Source organism: Gymnogyps californianus, chromosome 2 (genome assembly GCF_018139145.2).
Source record: "Gymnogyps californianus isolate 813 chromosome 2, ASM1813914v2, whole genome shotgun sequence".
In the NCBI taxonomy this organism is placed as follows: domain Eukaryota; kingdom Metazoa; phylum Chordata; class Aves; order Accipitriformes; family Cathartidae; genus Gymnogyps; species Gymnogyps californianus.
The window spans coordinates 139,373,518-139,393,676 of NC_059472.1; the positions used below are offsets into that span (position 1 = coordinate 139,373,518).

General features: G+C 41.4%; 2 protein-coding genes across 2 annotated transcripts in view; one reads left to right on the forward strand and one right to left on the reverse strand.

Moving 5' to 3' along the window:
• UMAD1 (UBAP1-MVB12-associated (UMA) domain containing 1) overlaps positions 1-6,056 on the reverse strand; it is a 76,375-nt gene extending 70,319 nt beyond the window's left edge. The window contains exon 1 of the mRNA XM_050891221.1: positions 5,975-6,056. Within this exon, the coding sequence (XP_050747178.1) occupies positions 5,975-6,056 (82 nt within the window). The remainder of the gene's footprint in view (positions 1-5,974) is intronic.
• An 8,085-nt stretch (positions 6,057-14,141) lies between these two features.
• RPA3 (replication protein A3) lies at positions 14,142-17,895 on the forward strand. Its single transcript, XM_050891222.1, has 4 exons — positions 14,142-14,240; positions 14,578-14,652; positions 16,722-16,830; positions 17,332-17,895. Exons 1-4 carry the CDS (start codon positions 14,142-14,144, stop codon positions 17,412-17,414), a joined length of 366 nt encoding a protein of 121 aa, XP_050747179.1. The 3' UTR covers positions 17,415-17,895.
• The last annotated feature ends 2,264 nt before the right edge of the window (positions 17,896-20,159 follow it).

Sequence of the window (20,159 nt, forward strand, 5' to 3'; positions counted from 1 at the left end):
AATTTCCCTTTCATAACAGATTCACTCCTGAAGATTTTAAAATTGCACATTTCTCTCAGAAGCAAACATTTAAGGAGTTCTTCAAAATATATGTAGAGATCTGTACTACTAAGATCAATACGGAAACAATAAGGATCTTGTAAGACCTTTTCACATGTTGGGTGACACTGGGGGTGTCCCTTAATTCAAATATGCAATTTGTCCAATTCTTCCTTCCACAATAAAAAGTACCCCAAAAACTATCTGCATGCAGAATAAATTCATGGCAAAATAGAAACGGGGAGTTGGAGGGGAACAAGTGTATGTAAAATTGGTCTTCAGAAAAACAGTCAAGATTTCTAGAACTAAAGACTGACTTGTGTTGATCATTTTACTTTTTTACATCTTCAGCACAGAAGACTTCCTGATTTGTTAAGGCTGTTCTTTTGCAATATAACTGCAGTTAACAAAGGGAAACATTCAGTTAGCTGTAAATCATACTTTTCACAGTCTCACAGCTGAGTGAGGATGCTCCTGCCCACAGATGAGGATGATCCCGTACAAAGGAATTACAATACTGAATTAACTCAGTAATATATATATGAAATACATCAGAGGAAGGTTCAAGTACCTCATTTAAGATAAAGCCAAAGTTCGAAAGCCTTGCAGAGATTAGCTTAAAATAGTAAGTCATACCTGATCACCAAAATTTTGAGATAAGAATATCTGCTATCATCCATCACAATTTATCAAACTCATTGTGTACTCTTTTTCCATCCCATTATGTTCCTGACTTTGTCACAGCATGTAGTAGTGATGAATTCTACAACACCTTGCTTCTCGCAAAAAAATTCCTGAACTTCCCACCTTTCATCTAATACTAGTTCTCTTCTACTTTCTTAATAAGAAATAAATATTTGCCTTATATCACAGGATCCTTTCCATCACAGGATGAAAAACAGTAGTTGCCACCTCCTTTTCTGCGAGGTTTTACATCCTGGTGCAAGCCTGACCACAGTTGTTCTGTAGAGCTCCTTCTCTTCAGACATCAGCATTGAAACAGAAGGTACAGATCCAAGACTCACTTAAATACCACAAGTCCTTCTCCTTATTGGGAGGAGATTTCAAAACACTTAATTTCTTATGTCTATGACTATTTATGTTCTCTTGAGAGGAAACATAACAGGCAAAAATCATGCTTGCTCCAATAGTGAGAAGCATAACAAATAGGTGTTAATCCAAAATTTGCTTACTAGTTCTAGATGGCCTCCAAGGATCTAGGAAAGTACAGTAGGGAAAAGGGAGGTTTACAGAGCAGGAGTATATCTTCATTATAAAATTTCTGCTAACCCTTCTCACCATGGCCACAGCCTCCCTGCTGTGACAGTCACTCCGCTCTGACGAGAATCCCGTGCCTGTCCATTTTTCCTTGGGTACTTACTCTTGAAACTTTGAAAAACTCTACAGCAAAATTGCTGAATCTCAGAAAACAACCTTCAGGTGACAGTTAAGTGCTCCCTATAAGTCAGTAACAATACTCTCTACCACCTCTTAGAGATCTGCACCTGAGGCTGAGAGCAGAGCTCTGAAATAATAGCCATTGGTCAGTACTGAAAATCCATGTTAATTTACATCTAAAAAAATGAAACAGGAAGCTGTCCTAAGTTCAAGGAAGAAACAGAAGTTAAATACGTTTACAAATCAGGTTTATCAGCACCAGCAACTGAGCTGCTTCTCCAAGCCATTTACTCCATTCCAATTTACGACATAAAAAGATCCCTGAGAGAAAACAAAACAAAAACCAACAACTCTTAAATCCATGAAACAGATTGGTCTTCAAAACACAAGTTAAAAGTAACCAGACTTGAACTCAGGCACGGTCAAAGGCTCAGATCAAGAGCTCCTCAGAGAACCATGCTGCCTCCAGACGCTAGTGAGAGACAACACAACCATCCTGGCTGTTCGGCCCTAAGTGCATCACCGGGCTCAGCAGCCCCTTCCCCAGCCCAGGGGTTTGGCTGTCCAAGCCCACGGCCAGCACTGACACAGTACAGCCTGAGCACATCCATCAGGCAAAGAGCTGCGGGAGAAGCCTCATCTCAGGTTCTTGGTCCTTGCCCAAGCCACCCTGCAGGGATGCCTGTGCCTGCCCGTGCACCTTGATGACCTCCACCCTCTGACCTTACTTCCCGGCCTGGCCTCAGATCTGCCTCGTCCCTGCGGACTTGTCTGGCAATCGCTGGACTCTCGGCTGACCCTGGCCACTGTCACCAGACCTGCTCTGTTGTCCTTGCTCAGGTAGGGTGGGACCGCACCCCTTGTCGGTGAGGTCTCTGCCCAAGGCCCTGCCCTCCTGGCACCCTTACTTGGCTGCAGGCTAACCCGCCTGGTGGAGCCAGCAGCACTTGCTGCTTCCTTTTTCTGGAAAAGTAACCAAGACCCTGCACATCAGCATCTTAAACTAAACCTGAAAACAAAATTAACATTTAGCAGTATTTTTTAAAGGGCAGCTACAGAACAATATTCTGTGATAAGTGATTTTTTTAATTTTTTTTTTTTTTTTTTTTTTTTTACAATGAGGGTGGTGAGACACTGGAACAGGCTGCCCAGAGAAGTTGTGTTCAAAGTCAGGTTGGACAGGGCTTTGAACAACATCATATAGTGAAAGACGTCCCTGCCCATGGCAGGCAGGTTGGACTAGATGATCTTTAAAGGTCCCTTCCAACCCAAACCATTCTATGATTCTATGGTATTTCAGTTGTCTTCAAGCAAAAAACACTCACCACCCACCCCAGTGGAAACCATCAGCACCATATGGATGTTTGCAGAGTTTCTGACCTTCTTGCCAAACACACACGGGAAGCAGCATTGCTGTCTCAATTTTTCAATTCCTGATCTTAGACTGAGATTAGGACTACCAGTTGCATGCATCTTTGAGATCTGGTGGGAGATTTTTAGCTGTGTGCCAAACCAAAACGCTAGCACAAACCTGTCGTCTTCTCTGTGGCTAGCAACAGTAGGAATGGATGGTAGGCTGGAATTTCTTTTATGTTACAAAAGCCACAAAACATGAGAAATTCCTTAAGAACTACTATTCTTCAAGATTCCCAAGCTAACTGAAAACTTACTTGTTTTCCAAATTCTGGCATTCAGAATGTTAACTTTAGAAACAATTTGTGATAATCAGGCAAACCCCTGCAACATTTTTCATATTTCTACAATTGATTCGCTCATCAAAACCATTCACATGTGTTGTGCGTATTTCATAAGCCTCTTTTCCCTTTTCAGAATAATAGTTCTGCTTGTTACAGAATAAGCACCACTTTTACAGCTTCATGAACAGATGAGATGACCAGTATCTGGAAAATAAGTGAACTGGTAGTTAGACATAAAAATGCTTCAGTCCTTGGTAGAAAATTACGTTTTACATTTATTTTGTAGAGAGTGAATTACGAATTCTTTTTTCCTGACTCCCACACATGCAGTATTGGCCCCAAAAGCTGAAAGAGAGAATTTCTTTCAGCTACTATGCTGCAAAGTTGTTTTTGTTGCTTCCAGTGTTTTTTGAGTCATCTTTCTAGTCAAAGAATAGGTATTCAGATATTGAAATTCCAAATGCATTGATATTCTACAAGCAAAGGTAGATTTAAAATATAGCAATATATAACAGCATTTGGAGGAGTTACAAAAAAAAAATAGAAAACAAAAAAAAATGATCCTCAAGATTCGACAGGGTGATAGCTCTGGTGGATCTTTCTCAATGAAGTGTTGAACCTTCTTTCCTCTTTTTCAAATATCAGATGATACAGAAAGAGATTAAAATAATTAAATAGTTAGAAAAATCACACTTAACTATCTACATTTAATTGCGATGCTCAGTACTCTCACTACATTACTAAAGAGATTTCTTTCATACTTTAACGGACATGGCATTTGATTCTTTCTTGATAAGTCTCCTTCAGACTTCCAGAAAGACTCCTGGGTGCCCTTATCAGTGGTGCATGGTGTGAACAATCTTGCAAGGGATTTGTGACAGACAAGCTCTCTTGACCACAACAGTGGAAATCAGGAGCAAGTGACCCCTGAGGATGTATTTTTCCTCTTCTTTCCCCAGAAAAGCAAAGCACTTCCTCCCATGTCCACGGAATATCAGCAAACTAGGCTTTTTGTTCTTACATGCTTTGAATTTAAGACTGGGTTTAGGAACCAACTTAAAACATAAGAAGTTAAATTCTCACTCCCTTCAAGAGTGTTCACTGCCTACAGCAGTATTCACACTAATGGTCCTATAATCCTACTGAGATTTGTTAAAGACATTTAGTGCTGGTATTCTAGAATATTTTATATCTACGTTTAAAAAAGCTTTAGAACCTCCCATCTGAGTAATAAAAAAGTAACTAGCAGAATAGCTAGGTGTTGTGGTTTGCTTTGTGGGTTTTTTTGGACTGCCACTATTCCTAGACAAAAAAACCTTCTAGATAAGTATCTACTTAAGTGCTGACCTGTAATTTCGCAACTACATCTATCTAGCAAGACAGTGACATGCTTCACTGACAAGGTTGACGGCAATTCTTTTGCCCAGAAAAAGTTAGTTAAGATGAAATTACAGTCCATTTCATTGCAGTTTGCTAAATTAACTTGTCTGAGCAAAAAATAATAATAAATAGAAATAAAATAGGGTTCAAGCAAAATTGATAGTTCTTAAGGTTATATTTAACAGAATAATTTAATAAGAATTTCTATGAACAAAGTTTAAATAGTCACTGACAGCATTTCAGGAAAAAAGAATGAAGCTAAATTGAATGCAGAATCAGGACCAGCAATTGTGGGACATAAGCAATGTTTAGGTGCAGAACTCTCTGCCTATTACAGAATTTGAAACTCTAAATGGTCTCCAGACTTTTTTGGGATGACAATGTCTCTGCTTTGACCCTTCCATGATGCAAGTGCTGGAGTGATTTGATGTAGCCATCAAAACCAGTGCAGGTGAACAAAATCTAGTGGAAGGCAACCATTAAACATGACAATACAGAGTCACAGATGTGAAACCAGATTTGGTTTAATGGAGAACTATTACAAACAGTATAAGTAAGTTCTCCTCAGAAAAAGTTCCAATAGTCTCTCATATTTTTAGACTTCGATAATCTAGAGGCTTTCATGACTTCAAAATGCTCAAAAAGAAGTAACACTTAAATAGAGAAACACTGTAAGATTCCTGATAAGAACAAGCCAGTAAATCAGAGCAGCAGAGGCTGAATATTGATGATGACAGATTTACAAGGAGGAAAACACAAATTTTCGAAAGAGGAAAAAGAAAAGGATCAGTTACAGCATGACAGCAATAAATTCTTTATCTTCTGCACACTTAAGCCATCCTACAAGACTGTGAAAGAGCTTGATTAAAGCTGCAAATTTAGCCAGTTCACAGGTGAGTATACTTCAGATTAGTTTTTGAATAACAAAAAGACTTTGAAAACCCTAAACTGCTTAATTTTCATCAAACTAAGCAAGAGTCAGATTCTGAGACAGAACATCTACATTTGCCATGTGACTAGAAATACACAGATGCTTCTTGGCTTCTAATATAAAAAGACTTTGGGGATAACACTAAAAGGAAGGAACCTGAAAAAAACCAGTCCTCTAACCACTGCAATAAGATATTCTCTTCCCACAACTCTAATCATAAAGCTAGAAGCCTCAACTTTGAGCTTTCTTGTTTTGTAAGGACATAACTTCTCCTTGCTCAGAATATGAGAGGAAAGCAAGAAACTACATTTTCAATGCTCTTGAATAAGAGTTCGTACCTATGTAAATAAAACTTCAGTTATTTAGTCCAAATGATGAGTCTAGGAATATGAACTCCTTCAGGAAAAGTAAGAATTCTGAACAATTTTTATCATGGCTTCTCTTAACATTTCATTTGGTCTAAGCATCTCAAAGAAATTTTTAAATTTCAAAGATGATAAGAATCACTTTCTACAGAAGCACCACTTACCCACAATAACAAATCCATCTGCTTCTCTCTCTGGCACTGTAACCTTCTTTGAATCTTGACTTTTTCGGAAGAAGCTGAACATAGCCTCTTTTTTTTTTTCTTCTAAGTTGTTATCTAAAATGAAGACAAAACATGTTAAATAAATGTAAGATAACAGAATTTACCATAAGAAGTTCACACCATACCAAAGGCCACATACATGATATTACAGCTTAATCTTTATTACCAGATTTGAAATATCAGGCATTTGTAGGTCAAACACATTAGCTTGTTGATGTAGCAATTGACTTCCATAGGCAAAAAGAGAGTGAAGTATAAAAGGCTTTTCTATAAAGTTATGAATGGAGTGGAACCATTAAAAAAAAAAAAGTCAGCCTTTCTAAAGGAAAGTGAAAGAAGGAAACTCCCTTCAGCATTTATCCAGCACGTTTCCATATTTTTCTGCTACTTCAAATTGTTGTTACACAAACTTTCTCAGCAGAGTTAGTTCTAAAGTATCTAAACTTTGAAGCCCAAAACATGGTCCTATAGAAAATGCAGCTTTATAATGCAGGAATACTTGAATGAAGCAAATTGCACTAGAGACTTTCAGTCTTAAGTGTCTGTGCATCAATTAAAAAGACCAACCCACAATATTAGCATAGTACCTATTTTCATTTTTCCAGTTTGCAATCTTAGCTTAACACTTGGGTATATTTACAGTTACCACTGATTCCCTTAAAAGAAACTGCAACAAAATCATATGTTGCAAATTTTTCATAACAATAATTCATTAAAAGAATCTTCCAAAGTAGCTAAGAACTCTGAGTTCACAACAGCTAGAACAAAACAAGGAAACCAGTGGGAAAAAAAACATTAACTGCAAAAGATTATGCTCAGTATCTCTTCTCTCTCAAGACTGGAAGATTACATAGAAGCAATTCTGAATAACTTAAAAAGGACAAATTCATATTAAAAACCCCATGAGCATTAGCCAAAAGATAGGCAGTTCGGCCAGCTTTTACAAAATTAAGTCCCATGAACCAGCCCATAAACATGGATATATTGTGGAACATTCTTCTAAGCGATTCTCTAATTATTCTGAACTTTAAGATGTAGACTCAAGGAAGTTTCTCTTTTTCCAAGAAAAGTTATAAGAAAAGCTTTATAAGGAAGCATCACTCTCGTGAAGAACCAACAGAACTATACAAAGCACGTATTCACAGGTTCAGCTTATTGAGAGGACTACCAATGTACCACCACCTACTTTCTATTTTCTACCTAACTGGCACCAGCGAGTGCAGCAACTGAGAGTCTCCCCAGCCTCCTCCCGCAACAGCAGCTCCATCCGTAGCGCTGGGACAATGAGAAAAGGAAAGAGGCACCCCAGCAGCAGTCACCCCTTGAAGGTGCGCTCGCCTCCAGCCCCCAAGGGCTGAACTCGGACCACTGGACAACGCCAACCTATGGAGCAGCCTGTAGTCTGGCTGAAACACGCTGTGTGCCAAACGCAGAGAGGAAGGTTTAAAGAAAGGTATGTGAAGATCGCCTGTACTAAAATACCAATATAAAACCGGCAAAAGTGGAATAATGTAATTTCAAGTTTGAAGCAGAGTTTGAGGAGCAGAATCCTGATTTACTTTGCAGACATGAACATTTAAAGGAGAAAGGACTGACAAACCAATAGCAACGTCTAATACACACCTCCAACAGAGGAAAGGAGCCAGTCTAAGGAAAAGAGGTGTACAGTGTCAAGTTTCGATAACATTATTTCACACTAAATTTAATAAAGAAGAATCTTTAGAAGGTGGGAAAGAGAGAAGAGTGCTACCATGTAATGTTTGGATTTAAAAAAAATAAAAGAAACAAAGATAAAAATCCTGGATTAATTGTTTGCTGGAATTCCTCACTTCCCACCCAAATATTCATGGTACCATAAGCAAAACTTTTTTTGCCCTAGCCAGTGACCTGTAGCAATTAACTGCACAATCAGCACTGACCATTCACCAGATATAAACTGCCTCACACTCTGCTGTTACAAGCAATAGCAAACACTTCCATAATCCAGATCACAGAAAGTCCTATATGAAGTGTAAGCACTGGCTTTCAGGAACAGTATATAAATAGCACATGGCGAAAGCAGCAGCGATTCAAACTGTGGCCCAATACCTGAGACTTAAAGACTGAACACCCCGCAGGCTGGCCAGCTACTGCTTGCTTATGCTGATGCAGTGCAATTTCTAGCAACCAAATAAACTACACTGATGTACAGAAGAACAGAACAAACCATCCAATCCCAGGTATGCAGTAATTAAAAACATGTTACTTATCTGCACTTTATTCTTTTTTGCTTGTTTTCCTACCTTACCACTTGAAATACTGATATTTCCAGTTCCGTGGAGATTACACAGTAGAAACTCCTAATTATCTCATTTATTCCTTACCTTCCCCCACACCCAGGCTCAACACATGGCGCCAACAGCATATTCCTTTTTCAGCCCTCAGGGAATAAGTCTTCTCCTGCTACCAATTAGGGTTGTCAGTCCCATAGCTCAAGTGGTAAAAACCTGTGCTGTAATGCTCAAGAGTCAGGTTTCTGCTCCAATGATGTATGAAGGAGAGGCAGTTGTGGAATAGTTTAAAATGCAATTTTACCTTCATCCTAAGTGTGCAACAACAAGAAGCAAAATCAACTTGATGTGTAAAATCTTACAGAGAGCTTTGGTAAAGGCTCAGATTCCAGTCAGCCACTTCAGGTGCCAGAGCTGCAGTTGCTGCAATCACATTTTTTTCTCTTTGAGATCTGCATTATTGCACAGTTTTCAGCTCTGTCACATAGTGTTTCCCCTTCCCTTCTTTCTTGCACAAAGAAAAGCATCTTAATCAGTATATATGTGGCACAAACGAGTTGTACAGGAAACCACACATTTGCTGTCTTTTAAATCCTGCATATTTAATATACCTAAACTTCACTGCTTAAAGGACAACAGACATTTCAATGCAGAGTAAATTAACAATCAGTACAATTTGATCTAGCCAAATTAATGTTACAAGCACTTTCACACACTAGATTTTTTCTTTCGTTGACAGAAGGCAGCCTGAGCATCCCAATTTTTTCTAAAACCCACAAAATTGATCTTATCTACATACATGAGGGTTGATCTTTACTTTGTAGTTTTCAGTTTCTGAAGTAGCTTTAACTTAATTCCACTGCCAGCAGTATTTCTCAAACAGAAAACAAAACAAAAAAAACCCCACATATCCTTTCGCTTGAAGCAGAAAACCAAACAAAGCTAACAAAAGTACCCCCTAAGCTCAGGCCTCAAGTTTTTACGCTGTTAAAACCACTGGTCCAGCAGTAAGAAAACAGCATATGTTGTATTTTGTGATTGTGACTGTTGGGGAGGTGGTAAGGAATCCACATATTAAAAAGACTAACGTGCTTAGTGAGGCCATTTCCTTCTCTGGGTGTTCACCACTTAGAAACGAAACTTGTGTTTGTAGGTCTCAGGTCTGCATAACTAATGTGGAGGAAGGAGCTCGCCAACTACTGCTTGCAGTATTTCAGTACCTTTGCTAACACAATATTAAGTTTAAACTAAATAACAAAGAACGACTAACAAAGTAGAAGGAGGGCACAGAAACAAAAAGTAGAGCTGTGTACAGTATGGCATAGGTAAAGGAAAAGCTGTAGACAGGCAATGCTGGGACATTTGTGATATTTGCTCTCTTAAGAATTTTATCAACTGTGGAACTTCAAAAGTAAACATAAATCTCTCCAGCAACGGGAAATGCAACCACTAAATTTCTTGAATTACATGTTAAGAACAGAACAAAGCCCCTTTCCAACAAAGAAACACAGAGCTGAATGGAAACACTCATGAAGATAAGAACACAGTTTAAGCACTTGCAGAATCAGGCTGAAGTTTTACTACTTGTAGATAAGATGAGGTTACGAAAGCTGAGAACAACCAGTTTCTGCACAAGTTTCATTTCAGAGTAAAAATTAAATTTGAAGTTTGTGGACTTGGATGCATGGTCACACAGACTAGAGAAAAAAACACTTAGTTGTGTGGTTTTTTTTTTAAAAGCTGTCAGCACAAAATCACAGAAAATACACCCGCTATTCAGAGATAGTACCATGTTCCTGCAGTAATTTCTCCTATACAGCACAGCACTTTTCCCTTCCAGATGGGATTAATTTTATTTCTACAGGAGACCTGAAATTGAATTCACTGCCTAAAGATAAAAATCTCCCTTGGTAGGAATATGCAATTCCCTTCTCCTCATGTTTCCTCCCCACCAAAAAGTGAACACAATTTTTTCTTTCTCCAATCTCAATCGCTGATAGTTAAGAATAATGCTTTTGGCACCGCTTCAGTCATTAGCAAGTAATAAACTGTGAACTATAGCAATTCTGTAAGGCTGCAAAAAATATTTTGTCTTTCTGTGAGGCTCTGAGAACATACGCGGGATTGGACAAAGATGAGTTACAGAGCTGCACAAAGGGGTTAATTTATTCCTCCTGCATTTTGTCAGTCTCCTTTGACAAGAAGTATGGGTGACCTTTGAGCCAAACCAATACGTTAAATCCAATAAAATTTTTCTATACAATGAAGATCCTAGCATATTTAGCATTACTTTTCAGCTTTTTCCTGCATGTTCACAAGTGACAGGAGGAGAAAGGCAATTTAATATTAAAAACACCAAAGATGCAGACTAAGATAAAGAGAGGATGCCCAGGAATACAGCAAAGCAGAATTGCAGCGGCACTGCCGGTAATTACATAAATGATGAAATGAGCTCAGAACAAGATACAAAACTGACCTTAAAGAAAGAACCAGAATAATTTCACATCTAGCAGTTTAAGCTATATAATCTATGGAAGGAGAAAACAGAGAGCATCAGAGCAATTCTCTCTTCCATATTAGCATCTGCTGTGATTCACCACTAAAGTAGCAATCAGAAAAAGAACAATATGTTTACAGCCCTGTACAGCCCTGCTTATGTCATGAAAACAACCAATTTAAGAGTCAAGAACATGCATGTCAAAAAGATTTCTCTGTGACACAAAAAGAACAGTTTAAAAGCTTTTGGCCTAGTGTAAGTTACTATGTGAAGGAAAAAAAAATACGAAATAGAATTTCTTTTATCTGGCATTAACATGAGTCATATTCCTTTAGTCTGTGCTGCTTGAAAACAGAAGAAAGGAAAGTAAGTGTCAAGAGAAACGCAAATACAAAAAAGGGACACACATGTAACAAAACACTAACAAAGACTTTTTTACTTACATACAATGTGAATATTTAAAGTTTTCGTAAAATTTAAGGGAAGCAGAAATACCAAGAACTATGCAAACCAAATTACCATAGTATAAAAACACTCGAAGATGCTGAATCATAAAAAATCAACCACAATCAAGTCAGACAATAAAAGCATAGGTGACAAAGGCAAAGCCAGGAGTGAAATAACAGTACTTAAAGCGATGTCAACATTCAAAACCCTGAAGACAGGAAATGCTAAAATAGAAAGCTAAGTGTTTATTAGATACAATACTCAATAGGTTGAAACCTACTCCTTTCCCTGCAAACAGTTCTCTTTTGACTGCAAACCTTCAACAGCTGCTAAGCATGATACAGACACATATTTGTAAGAACTTCTACAACGCATTTTTCTAACAGCTGACCCTTCAAACATGGCAGACAAATAGCCCTAGAAGAGCCACTTTGCAGCAGCCTGCTGCATCTTGCTCCAACTGTTACATTTATGAGATCTCTCCTTTAAAATCTCTGAAGATATGGTAAGGAGACGAGGATATTGTCTTGCAAATAAACTACTGAAAAGGTGAATGGCATAGTGACACTGGGGAGATGACGACCAGCTACACCCCATCAGAGATATAACCCCACAGCATTCCCCGGCCACACACTGGTTCTGCACAGCTTCTGGCGGTAGGTGGTTCAGCTTGCTGAGCCATCACAACACTAACCCAGCCAACTAACAAAAACCACTTTGTGCTGGTTAGCAAGCTGAACTAACCCGCGGCTGGTTAGAAGAGACAGCCAGCACATCGGCGGTGTTGGGATCGCCCTTTTAAGCCGGAGCAGAGTTAGATTTTCTCAAGTATTTCCTGAAACACCAGTCCTGGAAACAGAAAGGAAATCACAGAATCACAGAATGGCTGAGGTTGGAAGGGACCTCTGGAGATCACCTTGTCCAACCCCCTGCTCAAGCAGGGCCACCTACAGGACCCAGGTTGCCCAGGCCCATGTCCAGACAGCTTCTGAATATCTCCAAGGATGGAGACTCCACAACCTCCCTGGGCAACCTGTGCCAGTGCTCGGTCACACTCACAGCGAAAAAAGTGTTCCCTGATGTTCAGAGGGAACCTCTTGTGTTTCAGTTTGTGCCCATTGCCTCTGGTCCTGTCACTGGGCACCACTGAAAAGAGCCTGGCTTCGTCCTCTTTGCGCCCTCCTTTCACGTATATGCATCAATAAGATCCCCCTGAGCCTTCTCTAGGCTAAACAGTTCCAGCTCTCTCAGCCTTTCCTCATAGGTAAGATGCTCCAGTCCCTTAATCATCACTGTGGCCCTTCACTGGACTCTCTCCAGTATGTCCACATCTCCCTTGTACCCAGAACTTGGACCCAGTGCTCCAGGTGTGGCCTTACCAGTGCTGAGTAGAAGGGAAGGATCACCTCCTTCGACCCACTGGCAATGCTAGGTCTAATGCAGCCCAGGATACCATTAGCCGCCTTTGTTGCAAGGGCAATTGGGAGGAACCACTCCACCCAAGGGACAGTTGGGGAAAATACATGGAAAAAAGCAAAACACGTGGTGAGGGTGCCACGTCCAGATGCTAGCTCTGTCTTACATCCATCAGTCACTCTAACCCTGCGGATCGAGCATAAGCTCTTAATGGTGAAATGAAATGAAATGAAATGAATAGAATAGAATAGTTCAGTCAGAAGGGACCTACAATGATCATCTCATCCAACTGCCTGACCACTTCAGGGCTGACCAAAAGTTAAAGCATATTATTAAAGGCATTGTCCAACACTGACAGGCTTGGGGCATTGACCACCTCTCTAGGAAGCCTGTTCCAGTGTTTGACCACCCTCTCAGTAAAGAATTGCTTCCTAATATCCAGTCTAAACCTCCCTTGGCGGAGCTTTGAACCATTCCCACACATCCTATCACTGGATACCAGGGAGAAGAGATCAGCATCTCTCTCTCCACCTCCCCTCCTCAGGAAGCTGTGGAGACCAGTGAGGAGACTCAGCCTCCTTTTCTCCAAATTAGATAAACCCAGAGTCCTTAGCTGCTCCTCACAGGACATTCTTTCCAGCCCTTACACCAGCTTTGATGCCTTCCTCTGGATGTAACTGCGGTGCACAGAACGGCATAGGGGACTCAAGGTGAGACCGCACCAATGCTGAATACAGCGGGATAACCACCTCTTTTGACCGGCTGGTTGTACTGTGTTTGATGCACCCCAGGATGCCGTTTGCCCTCCTGGCTGCCAGGGCACGCTGCCGACTTAAACTGAGCTTAGTGTCAACCAGCACCCCCAAATCCCTTTCTGCAGGGCTGCTCTCCAGCCATTCCTCTCCCAGTCTATACTCCTGTCTGTGGAAATGTGTGGGTATCGCAGCCGTAACAGGCAACATTTTGAACAGCAATTACAGCCTGTGAAACAAGCGATGGTTAACAGACCGGTGACGGGAATGTTTGGCTTGGGCAGCGGTGACCTGAGGGGAGCCAGTATCTAAAGGGAGAGGGAAAACGGCCGTTAGGGGAGAGAAAATATGGGGTAATTTAAGAGAAAAGGATTAAACGACAGGAGAGGGCTGGAAGGGGCCGGCCGGGCCGCGGCGGGGAGGCCGGCGGGGGGGCCGAGCCCCGGGGAAGCCGGGGAACCCGGCTTCCCCGGGGCTCGGCCCCCCCGCCGGCCTCCCCGCCGCGGCAGCAGCGACACCCGCCCCACCATCACCCACCGGCCCGGCCGCCCGATGCCGCCGCCGCCGCTGCCGCCGCCGCCGCTCACCAACCTCCGCCTCCGCTTCCGGGTCGCGTTAGGCGAAGGGGAAGTCCCGCCCCGAGGCTCCCCGCAACCCCCCAATCCCCTCGTTGCCAACGGTAACGGCGCTCCTCCCCTCCGCAAAGGGCGGGAAATCGCGCCGCCATGGGGGACGTCCATGAGGTGCCGCGGCCGCGCATCGCCACCGGCCAGCTGGCGCAGCACATCGGGCAGCCCGTCTGCTTCGTGGGCCGCGTCGAGAAGGTCCGCGATCTGCTCGGCGGTCGGCTACTGCCCTTTGGGCCGCGCCGCGGGGCCTCGGGGGCGGGGAGGGGGTGTGTAGCTGCCCTGTCGCCCTGGGTAGGGCCTTGCCTCCGGGTTAAGGCCCTGTGTGGGGGGGTTGTCACCTTGCCTGGTGCAGCTCGCCGCGGCCTGGCCTGAGGGAGGCCGGCGGCTCCAGTCAGGCCGGGGGGAGGGCGGGAGGCGGCTGTAACGGTCGGATCTTTCGGAGAAAGGCCAGCTGCGCAGTTCTGGTTGAGGCGGCTAAACCTGTAACGCTTACAGCTGCCTTTTGAGCACACAGGCCTAATGTCTTTTGTAGATTCATCCTACTGGGAAGCTTTTCGTGCTTTCGGATGGAGAAGGAAAGCATACGACTGTGGAGCTGAGCGAACCTGTAAGTTAAGGAATACTTTGGAAATACTTGATGTTGCCACTTGTGGATACCGGAGGTCTTGCACCTTCTGAAACGTGTGCATGCCTTGCATGTATTGAGTGTTTACTCAGGAAAAAAAAAATAATCCCTGGTTTCTCCCTTTTCCACCTATGTTTCATTGCCTCTGCTTCTTACATCTTCCAGCTAACCTGCAGTCTTCATATTCATGAACTGCCTTGGTCTTCATCAATTTTCAGCTGATATTAGGAGAGAGAACTCATTTCTTGTCAGACACATCCCTGTCTGGCTGCTTTGTCTTACTATGTTCGTTGTTTACAATGTAATATATTCCACTACAGGTATTAGCTTTATTTTAATTTCACTTTTTCCTCCCTGTTTCTTAATGCCTTTATATGCCTAACAGAATATTTTGTGAAGATAATCCAAAAAACCCAATAATATGGTATTCTCAAGAGTTTTTTGAGTTGACATTTCTATATCCTCTTAGAACACTTGTCATAGCATTCCAGTAAACTTCATAGTTAGCTTGAGCATTCTTTCTTAAAAAAAAAAAATCAAGCAATTAATGCAATGGGTATAAGATATGCTTTAAACTACTGCACAAAAACATTGCTTCCTTTGTTATCACGTACCACTAAAGGAATAACACCCTGGCGTTCTCTTCTGTCTTTAAGTATTTTCTTTCCTCTAGCAAATGTTGTAATTAAAGGATTATTTTCCTTGTGATCGCAAATGCTCTGCTTAACTGAGCATGTGTGTAGTCTTTACGTCTTTTTCTCTGAATGAGTTGTTAAGTGCTGAGAAATCTCGCCATTTCCATGTGAAATAACTGCACATGGTACTCTGGCTTTCAAGACGGGAGTCTCTCCTTGTTGGTGAAAAATGCAGTTTGATCCGGTAAAGAGTTTTGTCTTATAAATGTGAAGCTTGCTGACGTCATCTTGAAACTGCAATAAAATGTCTTTCCTACAAGTTCTGCCTGTCTCTTAACTCTTTCTTGAGTTCATGAAAAGGTTTCCTGCCTTGGGTTGTTAAAACTTCAGATGTCAGCATCTGACCAACGATTCTATAACTTTCTGTAACAGAGGAAATGGTTGAATTTCATAAATGCATAGCTGCAATGTTGGGCACTTCACAGTCTGTGTTCCACTGCTGTAGGAGAAACTGGTGTGTGTGGAAAAAACATTCTAGGTTCATCTCTGTGGTTTGCCTAATGTCAATGGAGGAACTTCTAGATTTGCTAATCAAAATGCTTTCTAACTTTTTTCCCCTTTAATAGATTGCTTTGTTTGCGTGTGTGTAGTTCCTCCTTTCAACAGAGAAACCCAAAATTACAGGGAGGGGAGGGGATCTATTGCTGTGTTCCAGGAGGCTTCCTAGAAAGTTAAAAATAAGAGTTAGATATTGGAAGAACGTTACTGAACTAGTACCGCACTCTTAAAATTAGTATCTTAAAAAAGAAAGAAAACATGTTCAAGCTATACGATTTTGGAGTAAGATAAAATTTTTAGCCTCTTTTTTCTTCCCTTGTTCAACCAAAGGCTTGTTATTGTCAATGTGTTTGTATTCTGAACACTTACCGACAGCTTACTTAAGAAATAATTTCCAATTATACCTCCTGAATCTGCAATACTGGAACTGCTCTCTGGCATGCATGATACCTCCTTAGCTCTTACAGAGTTCTATAATTTACTCAGGTTTGAATGCTGTGCATTAAAATCTGGATTCTTCCGCTCTCTGTGTCCTAGATTAGTCTCTGTTCAGTGATTAAATGACACAGTTTTACGTACTTATAAACTGGTATCTTCCCTCTAATGCTGCTTCATATATTTTTTTTGTGTTGGTGCTGAATTTGCTGTTACAAAAACTGTAAATCTGTAAGTGGCTCGAGGCTTTTGTGGTTTTTTGGGGAGGGGGACGAGGCTGTTCAGTAATACTATATTGTTTGACATGGAACAGAATCTGTCATGAACAAACAGTCAGTTGTGGAGAGTTCCTAGCTTGAGTGCTGTGCAATAGAGACAGCAGCGAATTTAGTGATTCTAATTTCATATTTGATATGTTTCTAGCTAGATGAAGAGATCTCAGGAGTTCTTGAAGTAGTGGGAAGAGTAACAAATCAAGCAACCATCATGTGCATGTCATATGTCCAGTTCAGAGAAGATAAAAGTCCATTTGGTAAGTAAGAATATACATTATGACAAATTCATTTTGAGTTCTGAATTCTTCTTCAATAAGTAAGAAGGGAGAGCCTGATTATCTTTTCTTATGGACAGGGTCTTTCTTCAAGCTGTCAGATACGGAGTAGAATGTAGAAAAGGAGAGTGTCATGGGAAAAAATCTGTACAAAATACACTGTTTTACTGTCAAACTGTAGGGACTGACTCGAAGCTGGAGCCAGTCTAGATCATTGCCATGGTCTGATCATTCTCCCACTGCTGACCATGTGATTCTTGCCTTGCACTGGACCTTGTGTGATTGTGCAGCTAGCAGGCCTAAAAATAACCCTCCAGAAAGCAAGCAATGAGAGTGTTGCTGCCTCAGGGAAAACTGGAGAGGATGAGGGAGACTAGGAACGCTCAGCTATACTGCTTTAAAATAAGCAGTGCTTTAATGCTGTCATTTGCTTGTGGGGAATTTAGCTTTTCCATCATAACCATTTTGTTTGCCCTCTTTCAGATCTGGAGCTCTACAATGAAGCACTAAAAATTATTCATGAATTCCCTGAATACTTCCCGTTTGGTACTGGGAGGAACAATTGATTTTTCTTAGCATATATTTAGAGCTTCAGAGGGCACAACAGTACCGTAGCTTTCTTGCCTGACAGCATGATAACAGTTGAATTTATTTCCAACAAATACACTGAAAAGATGCTGTTACGTGTGCCATGGATTGCCAGTGAAGAATGTTTTCTTTGAAAATGTATTTATTCAGTAAGAAGGAGAACACTTCTGTGGATATCTCACTCTCTGTATATACAGTGTATATTTAACGCTTTTGCATCCACGAGGAGTGTTCCGTTGCAGGATTGGACTTGCTAGAAACTGAAGTTTTGTAGGCATCTTTTTGTTGTTGGTAGAGGTTCTAGGATACTTTGCAGGAAACTTGTATTGAAGACATTTGGTGGGGTTTTAATGTAAAGATTTTTTTATTTCATTTGCTTTGATACAAATTTATTGAACATGGGGAGGTATTTTGCATCTTGAAAATGGTCTCTTCTCCAATAAAAAGGATCTGACGACATTTAGCTATTCGTGTCAGTATTACATGTTAGAGTGCTGTTTTCAGTGATATATGGTGACTCCTGTTCTGTTTTACCTGACAGTTACCTGACACAGGTAACTTTGTAGCAAAGTGGAGTACAAGGTACTTCCCTTTTGCACTGATGTTAAACACTTGGAAGATGTCTAGTTAGGCCTGGGGATTTCAAGCGCAGTTGACTTCCCATTACAACCTTCATTCTTGGTGGGAGTCTATGCAGAAGTACCAGCATTCAGCCAGCTTGTCATGATGACTTTAACCATATAGACTTCCACACAGTTCCCAGTTTTGTTGCTATCCAGGCTACTTACAGCACACAGCAGAATTCGTATGTCTCTTAAGGTAACACAATCAAAATCTAACTTTGGAAATATTCTCTGTGAATTAATAAATAAAATATTTCAAAGTATTTTAAATAAACCTTAGCCATGTTCATTATCCTTTCATACAAACAGGTTTCAGGTTTAATAGCTAGATTTAGTGCCTTATTAAGATTGCTAGCTTTGTGCTTATTTATAGACATCTCTGTTTTTAGTCAAGGAATTTATATTTTAAAGACTTCTTATTTATCAAAGTTACTACAAACTGGGTGGATGATCAAGTTAACAGGTGATCTATTTTTTTCCCCTCTCTACTTACAAGACAGATGGTGACAAAGTTACTGTCACTGGGAAGGGGGAGGCCTTCTGGAGCAGGAGTCAGTCTCATACAGCAAACAAGAACACGAGGCCCATGTGGCATGATACCATGCTCCGTCCTGTAGTGCTATCACTGCTATATTTTAGTGCTCAGTAGAATAAAGTGTCATTCTTAATAACTGCATGCACGTTCTCCTAGCATTTAAAAGTCTTTTGTACTATTCTACTTCAGAAAATTGATATTTTGTGCATGTACATATATTCTGTAACATGTTATGTACAGTTAGTTACCAAGACTATCCAGGCCTAATAAAACAGTCTACCACTAGATGGCTATAGCACTTCATCCCTGTACAGAGACCATCCTTGGATATGCGGTCTTCTGTGTGAACGCATCTGAGTGTGAAATGCTACAGTTTCCCTTTGTCAGTCAAGACTCTTCTTGTTCTTCCAGTCCCGCAGCAATGATACGTGGCTAGGCAAGCAGTATACAACTAAAAGTTTCCGCTCTGTGCTTTTCATTCATCTGCTTCTCTATAGACTATCGAGGTTTGTGAATAAATGGACTACCCTGGCTATATGGCTATACTAACAAGACAGCAATGCAAGGAACTGTAAAATATTCTTGATACTAAAGGAAAAGTAATGCTCAGGTCATATACGTACTTAGCAGGATAGCAATGTGGGAAACTGCCAGCCATTCCAGATACCCAAGGGAAAGGAATAACCATCGGGCCTGCTTAACCCTCAGTTAGGACTGCACTAACAAGATGAAGTTGTGAGAAACTGCCAGACCTTGTAGATAGATAATAAAGTGGGAAATTGTGGCTTCATGGGTTGCTGACCGAAGGGGAGTCGCCAGGGCAACTGTATCATAAACACCAAAGAGGGATGTCACCAAAACCAGGGCCAGCAGCAGGGCCAGTAATGGAAGGTGTGAGGAGGAGCTGGTGGCTTCTTTGGGAGGACATGAGGGTGGTAATAAAGGGTGGGAGCTTGGTTGAGGAAAGGCGGGTATGAAGTGAATGATGTAATCGGGGCTGACTGGGAGAGGTTCCTGTCATTTGGAGCAGGACAGCGAGCTTACTGCTCCCGCCACACTGGTGACTGACTTCTGGGACCCGGCCCCTTTTTCCTTGCCCTTGCTAAGGGAATGTTTGGAGCACCCTTCCTAACATCGGCATGGGGGGACACTGTCACGTTGCCTTCTCTTCCTGTAGCATCTGGCATAGTTGGCAGGATCCTGATCTAAGTACCCGTAACTGGAAAAAACAAATCTGGTATAGAAGGGGTGTCTGCCAGAGGCACGGGGAAGCAGAGATTGGGCAAGATAGCTGTTGGAAAGGTGGAGAGGGGATTGAGCACATCCCAAACTGGGCTCCCTTGGCTGCAGTGGAGGTTAGGCTTTAGCTGAAGCTGGTTACTAAGCACTTCAAAAATGAGATGCAGCTTAAGGCTGCCTGCCGTGTTGCAGGGGCTGCTAGGTGGTCCAGTCTTCATGAAATACTGTTTTGAAGTCGGAGAGCTATGTTTTGAGAAACAATTCTTAAACTATCAGTCTGTTTTAGCTGTCCAGCAGGCTGAACTGCAAATAAAAATTATGAAACA

Coding starts and splice junctions, on each gene's coding strand:
- RPA3 (XM_050891222.1), top strand. CDS start 14,142: ATGGGGGACGTCCATGAGGTGCCGCGGCCGCGCATCGCCACCGGCCAG. Junction 14,241..14,577: donor TCGTGGGCCGCGTCGAGAAG/GTCCGCGATCTG, acceptor TGTCTTTTGTAG/ATTCATCCTACTGGGAAGCT. Junction 14,653..16,721: donor CTGTGGAGCTGAGCGAACCT/GTAAGTTAAGGA, acceptor ATATGTTTCTAG/CTAGATGAAGAGATCTCAGG.